Raw genomic sequence first — 7,560 nt, 5'->3', positions numbered from 1 at the left:
AGCAGCTAGTTTAATTTCTGAAGGATTCATTCATAATTCATTCAAACACACACGCACGCACAGATGCACTCAAGCACACACACATTATTTTGCAATGTTTTGCATTGTTTGTATAAAGGGAAATTATTGTGTTCTTTTGTATCAATTTTATTTGCCTTGTATTTTTTTGTGATTGATGTGCTCTTTTTATTTGTGTTTATTTTTGTTAATTGATTAGCTTTGCTATTCTACATTATTATATGCCCCATTGAGTTTTAGATTTGCAATAAAAATGTGTATATGACAAATAAACTTGGATTTGATTTTACACACAGACAGAGAGAGACAGACAGACAAACAGAGATAATTGTTGATTTGAGAGACATTTCCTGTCTGCTACCAGCATAAATAAAATGTGTGTTTTCTGTGTTGGTCTGAATAAAGAAAACAAACACTATATTTTCTCCTTACCATGAACAATCCACCAAATTAGTGAATCACATTTATGTTGAATTTATCGATGCAATTCGTTTTTGAGAACAGCATAACGGGGGATGAGGCAGGGGTGTTAAAGAGAGAGAGAGAGATACAAAGAGAGAGAGAGAGAGAAAGAGATACAGAGATACAGAGAGAGAGAGAGAGAGAGAGAGAGAGACTGACTGGCTGACTCATGGCACAAGCTTGGAAGTATCTGCGAACAAGTCACTCTGGACCTCACATCTGAACAGACAGCTGATAAACTCAGAAATCACAATGGGACTGCTTGAGTTTATAAAGGATTATTTTATTGGTTTCTTGGACTATGAGACCCCCAAGGTAATGGTGGTTAAAAACAAAAAACTTGGAGTCATATATAGAGGGGTTCAGTTTTTTGTGATCACCTATTTCATCTGGTAAGTACTGGCCTCCTGTTTATGCATGCATTAAAAAATAGATAGACAAGGATGTGATTTGAATTAGTATTGTCTTTGTGTGTAACTATCCTGACTTTTTCTGTGATTGAGTGCTTCTGTTGCATTATCTGTGACCTGCCTTAAATAATGCAGATATTTTGCCAATCAAGGCAACGTTAAGTCTGCTATTGCAAAGCATAGGAAGAAAAGAATGGTACCTTTAAAACAAAAATGGTTGGCTTGTAAGCTCAGATGGAATGTTCTGTCAGTGTACCCATATTATTGCTTTCAAAAGCTATACAAGCCACTGTGATGTGAAATTAGTCATTTGCTGAGAATAGCCACTTTGTGGTGAGGAAATGCCTTTCACTCGCAATTAAGTACATTGATGGTAACCACATACAGGTTGCTGTCGTCAAGCGGGACGGCTGTATTCTGATTGGCCATTACTGACCACCGTCATTGTGTAATGTGATCCAAATAGGCCAATTTTCATACATTTCATTTTTTTTAATGGTCCTTCAGACCAAGATGTCTCTCTGTCTACTGTACTGATAAACATGATTTTTCAGCGTTCGATTTTCAAACATTTCAAATAAAGTTAATCATATTTAAGTATCTCTCAAAATCAATATATCATAACCCCTAAGAGATCTGAATTGATATTGAATTTGTCCTCAGAACAGAAGTTAATCTGCATATGTCATGTCGCCCTACTACAGGTATGTCTTTATCAGTCAGAAAGCCTATCAGGACAGTGAGACGAGGCCAGAGAACTCAGTCTACACTAAGATGAAAGGCACAGCACTGCAGGGGGACCACGTTCTGGACATGGTGGAATACGTCCGACCCTCAGAGGTGAGCCAACTTGAGAACATCAATTTCGCTCAGTCCCATGATCACTGACAGAGCAACCTGACTGATCTATAAATAATAGTAGATATTTAGGATACAAGGTGATTTGTAGATCAGTCAGTCTGCAGTCAATCCTGAACATGCACTTTGGCTCTGAGTTCATAAAGCAAGGATTATGGGTCAAATATATCAAATCAAATCCAAGCAAATTGAATACAACAGGTGCCGACCTTACAGTGAAATACTTACTTAAAAGCCCTTAAGACAATGCAGTTTTAAGAAATGTAAGTGTTAAGAAAGTATTTAATTAAATAAACTTAAGTACAAAATAAAATACAAATAATTAAGAAAATAGAAAAAAACGAATCATTAAGGAACAACATGAAAATAAGTAGTGAGGCTATATACAGGGGGTACTGGTACAGAGTCAATGTAGCGGGCACAGGTTAGTCGAAGTAATTTAGGTAATATGTACATGTAGGTAGAGGTAAAGTGACTATGCATAGATAATAAGAGAGTAGCAGCAGTGTAAAAATGGGGGTGGGGGGGGGGGGGACGACGACGACAAAGCAAATAGTCCAGGTAGCCATTTGATTAGCTGTTGGGGAGTTTTAATGCTTGGGCGTAGAAACTGTTAAGAAGCCTTTTGGACCTAGACTTGGCGCTCCGGTATACCTTGCCATGCGGTAGCAGAGAGAACAGTCTATGACTAGGGTGGCTGGAGTCTTTGCCAATTTTTAGGGCCTTCCTCTGACACCGCCTGGTATAGAGGTCCTGGATGACAGGAAGCTTGGCCCCAGTGATATACTAGGCCGTACGCACTACCCTCTGTAGTGCCTTGCAGTCGGAGGCTGAGCAGTTACCATACCAGGCGGTGATGTAACCAGTCAGGATGCTCTCGGTGGTGCAGCTGTAGAACTTTTTGAGGATCTGAGGAACCATGCCAAATATTTTCAGTCTCCTGAGGGGGAAAAGGCCTTGTCGTGCCCTCTTCACGACTGTCTTGGTGTGTTTGGACATGATAGTTTGTTGGTGATGTGGACACCAAGGAACTTGAAGCTCTCAACCTGCTCCACTTCAGCCCCGTGGATGAGAATGGGGGCGTACTCGGTCCTCTTTTTCCTGTAGTCCACAATCAGCTCCTTTGTCTTGATCACGTTGAGTGAGAGGTTGTTGTCCTCCCAATGGGCGGTCTCATCATTGTAGGTGATCAGGTCTACCACTGTTGTATCATCGGAAAACTTAATGGTGATGTTGGAGTCGTGCTTGGCCATGCAGTCATGGGTGAACAGGGAGTACAGGAGGGGACTAAGCACGCACCCCTGAGTGGCTCCCGTGTTGAGGATCAGCGTGGCAGATGTGTTGTTGCCTACCCTTACCACCTGGGGGCGGCCCGTCAGGAAGTCCAGGATCCAGTTGCAGAGGGAGGTCTTTAGTCCCTTAGCTTAGTGATGAGCTTTGAGGGCACTGTGGTGTTGAACGCTGAGCTGTAGTCGATGAATTGTATTCTCACGTTGGTGTTCCTTTTGTCCAGGTGGGAAAGGACAGTGTGGATTGCAAGAGATTGCATCATCTGTGGATCTGTTGGGTGGATTGGAGTGGGTCTAGGATTTCTGGGATAATGGTGTTGATGTGAGCTATGACCAGCCTTTAGAAGCCCTTGATGGCTACAGACGTGAGGGCTACGGGTCGGTAGTCATTTAGGCAGGTTACCTTGGTGTTCTTGGGCACAGGGACTATGGTGGTCTGCTTGAAACATGTTGGTATTACAGACTCGGTCAGGGACAGGTTGAAAATGTAGTAAAGACACTTGCCAGTTGGTCAGCGCGTGCTTGGAGCACACGTCCTGGTAATCAGTCTGGCCCTGCGGACTTGTGAATGTTGACCTGTTTAAAGGTCTTACATCGGCTGCGGAGAGCGTGATCACACAGTCGTCCAGAACAGCTGATGCTCTCATGCATGCTTCCGTGTTGCTTGGTCTCGAAGCGAGCATAGAAGTTATTTAGCTCGTCTGGTAGGCTCCTGTCACTGGGCAGCTCACGGCTGTGCTTCCCATAGAAGATGCAATGTGTAGTTAGCTACTGTATGTTTTTAACAAATCCTATGTGATTACCAACATATACTGTACATTCTTCTGTGTGGCATTGCACCTGCAGGGCGGTGACGTGATCAGCACAATACTGAGACGAGTAGTCACACACAACCAGAGGCAAGGCACGTGTGCTGAGGTGAGAGGTCACAACCATTCTCCACACTCATGTGTTCTCCTGAAACCAATATGAGCTAAATAAAAACTGCAGTCATTTTTCCATAATCAATACTAGGGCTTTATGTTGAGTTGCGTGCTTTGCTCCATACTCTAATATTGCACTGTCTCCTGGAAAAGCTCTGTAAGATAATGTGATAAAGATCTATCAGTATCATTACTAGTCTACCACCACAGAGAAGGAAAGCCAGTTAATGCTGCCATCTAAACTATGTTTTCTTTTTTTCTTAGCATTTTACCGTTCCCAATGCCAACTGCTCAAAGGACTCGGACTGCATCTCAGGAAAAGTGGACTTTGATGGCAATGGTACGCACTATAAAGGAGGCGATGAAGTGAAAAGTGTCACTAAGCCAGACATTCTATGAGTCTGTCTGTCTGTCTGTCAGTCAGTAGATGGTTTGTCCTAATGCATTTAGACTGATGTGTTTCCTGTAGGACAGAGAACTGGGCGCTGTGTTCCTTACTATAACCAGACCTTCAAGACCTGTGAGATTCAGACCTGGTGTCCTATTGAGGACTATGCGGCAATACGGTAAGGGTCAATATCAACATGACATTTTAAATAGGAGGTAGTCAAACACAGAACTACTGTCTCCCTAGTCTGGAATAAATCACTTGTAAAATAATTGTGGCACAAGGGTCTAAACTGTTATTGTCTCCTCCAGGGAGCCGGCATTAGCAGAGGCCATCAATTTCACTGTTTACATCAAGAATGCCATCCATTTCCCCAAATTTAAAGTGTTGAGGTATAGTATGAACCTCAACAACACACACACATGTATGCACACACAGTCACACACACACATCAACAACACACAGAATGCGCACGCAGAATGCAAAACCCATGCACACACTCACACACGCACACGTACGTCAGGCTGCAACACAAGGTCAATACACTGACAAGGAGCCATACGTAGGTGATATAAAGAACTGTATGATATAGGAAACCGTATCCCCGTCAAATATGCAGTCTCAACTGTTTCTCAAGCAATCTTCTCTTATCTCTTTGGCAGAGGAAACATCAAACCAAACAAACGAAATGGGCAGAAATATCTGAATAAGTGTCATTACAATGAGGAGAAACACCCCTACTGCCCCATCTTCCGGCTGGGTTACATCGCAGAACAGGCCAGGGAGAAGTTCAGCGAGCTCTGCAGGACTGTACGTTTACACCCGCAATATACATACATACAGTCAAAATGTATATCTCATTTGACCAATCATTAACTATAGAGAACCCTTATTATTCAGTGCTCACAGGACACACAAAGACACAATCTTCCATCTAGGTCTAATGTCTCTAACAATATGTGTGTTTCTAATATTTCTGAGTCTGACAGTGATTACTGATAACGTAATTAATAGATAATGGAAATAAAAAATAAGAGACAATCAACAATAGTGAGGAATGTGAAGATGAGCTGGATAGAGCGCTGCAATGGTTAAGTTAGAGAGCTCATGGATTGTATCCTGTCAGGGGGGAGTGATTGGAGTCTTCATTAACTGGAAGTGTGATCTTGACCTGGACCCCTCGGAGTGTAAACCCACATACTCATTCCGTCGCCTGGACCTTCGGAAGAACCTGCCCAGCTCTGGTTACAACTTCAGGTGAGCCTCTTCATAGCATCTTGTGAATGCTTGAGTCATATTCAATAGTGCACACTGTAGCAAGTGTTTTGCAACAGAAATCGGAAACAAGTGTTTCTTATTGGACAAGTTTAGGTGGTTCCTCATCGTTTTAGTCCGCTTTCCTCCGTTTGGTGCTTTGTGAATACGACCATGTATTTACTCTTGCCATCTCATTGACATGACCTATTGTAACACTTTAGACTATCTCTGCTGTATCAGGGTAAGGCATGGAGGACTCTTTCCCCCTTTTTCTACATTGTTTGACCTAGAAAATTATGTTTAGATTTGCCAAGTATTACAGCAAAGATGGAGAAGAGTTCCGGACACTTATCAAGGCCTTTGGGATTCGTCTTGATGTCATAGTTCATGGACATGTAAGAATTTCCTCCTTTAACCGCCTTCATCAGTACTCAATTCATCAATAACCAGTTGATGAGAACAATTAGTTAGTGACATATGGTTATGGACTTAGTCAAAGTCATACTCTGTAATAATTCCTCTCCAGGCTGGACGATTCAGCATCATCCCAACTATCATCAACACAGTGACAGCCATGACATCAGTTGGAATAGTGAGTTTGATTCAGCACTCTTGTGGTATGAGTTGATGTCTGTTCGTACCAGCTTCCAGTAATGGTTGTACCAACTCCTATCCATTCATTGACATGTTACTTTTATTCATTCCAGTGTTCCATTATCTGTGACTGGATCATGCTCACTTTCATTGACAAGAACGCTATCTACAGTGGGAGAAAGTTTGATGATGTAAGAAAAAAACTATTTGATTCCACACATATATTCATGATCATATTTTTTTCTTCTGTTAACCATTTTTTGCTATATCATAGCCCTTATCATTGATCAAACACCCAGTTAGGTAATGTAACTCCCAAAGAATATAGGGGTTTAATGTGTAAAAGTATTAAAATAATGTAATACTTCAGTCTTAGTCCCTATCTGTGAGTTAGCATGGTTCCAAAAACATTTTTTTCTGACCGTATATTTCTACAGGACAGTAAAGTTCCCAACCCCAGCCAGACCTTCACACTTCCCACAGAATTCACCATCATCAGCTATGGCTCCACCCACTCAGACCTGTCAGAGGGAGTGGCCCTGTGACATCCCACCGACACAGTGCCCTCTGGCCACATCAGTCTTTGGCCACATGCATGGATGATGTTCTTCCTCAGACACTTGACTGCTGATCAGACGGATGGGACAGACAGACGGCCTTTCCCCCCAAGCAGTCTCAGATGTCCTCAGAGAGACCTCCTTGATGGGTCAAACTCTGTCCCTGCGGGATTTAACTGAAAGACAGCTAAGACCACTAAAACATCCTACTTAGTTACAGTGCCACCAGTTCTTTCACTAAAAGCAATTTCCTATGATGGGTTAGTGTAAATCTTTTATGAAAATTCCTGTTGATTCAGGAATTGAATTAGACTCCAATGGAGAAATTCTATGTCCAGTTCAACTGACAGGGACTGAAATGGTACTGACCCCAACTGAATCTCAAATAATTGCAAATGATCTGAATTTAATCCAACCAATGAAAATTCAACTAATAAGTTATCGCAATCAGCTAAACATGTTGGAGTACATTATGCTGAGAACCCTCTTTTCCTGTCTACCCTGAACCAGGTCAATAACTGTATAAGCTATACATGCAAACACAACAATAAATGTCTAGCATCATCAACTTATAACTTGTGATCTCTGCCAGTCAATCATATACTGTACATAGATCAGATTGGAAGAAATAAAGAAAACATATTTTGGCAGATAATTTTTCTGGTTCAAAAACACACATTTCAAACAATGGGTGAATCAAAAAGATGATGGTAGGCAATTTCAGTATATTATGTTCAGGGATAACAGTCTGGGACTATATTCCCTCCAATGTTCATGTAGAATACTGATGCTGAGCGAGATGCC

At 41.8% G+C, this 7,560-nt stretch overlaps 1 protein-coding gene across 1 annotated transcript; it reads left to right on the top strand.

The window, feature by feature from the left end:
• Positions 1 to 674: 674 nt before the first annotated feature.
• LOC115164867 (P2X purinoceptor 2-like) lies at positions 675 to 7,328 on the top strand. The gene is made up of 12 exons (XM_029717744.1): positions 675 to 872; positions 1,595 to 1,730; positions 3,884 to 3,955; positions 4,225 to 4,300; positions 4,430 to 4,526; positions 4,660 to 4,740; positions 5,011 to 5,158; positions 5,475 to 5,605; positions 5,910 to 6,000; positions 6,132 to 6,197; positions 6,313 to 6,390; positions 6,637 to 7,328. Exons 1-12 carry the CDS (start codon positions 733 to 735, stop codon positions 6,742 to 6,744), a joined length of 1,224 nt encoding a protein of 407 aa, XP_029573604.1. The 5' UTR covers positions 675 to 732; the 3' UTR covers positions 6,745 to 7,328.
• Positions 7,329 to 7,560: the final 232 nt, after the last annotated feature.

Source organism: Salmo trutta, chromosome 27 (assembly GCF_901001165.1).
Source record: "Salmo trutta chromosome 27, fSalTru1.1, whole genome shotgun sequence".
Lineage (NCBI taxonomy): Eukaryota > Metazoa > Chordata > Actinopteri > Salmoniformes > Salmonidae > Salmo > Salmo trutta.
This window is presented reverse-complemented; position numbering and strand designations above follow the sequence as displayed.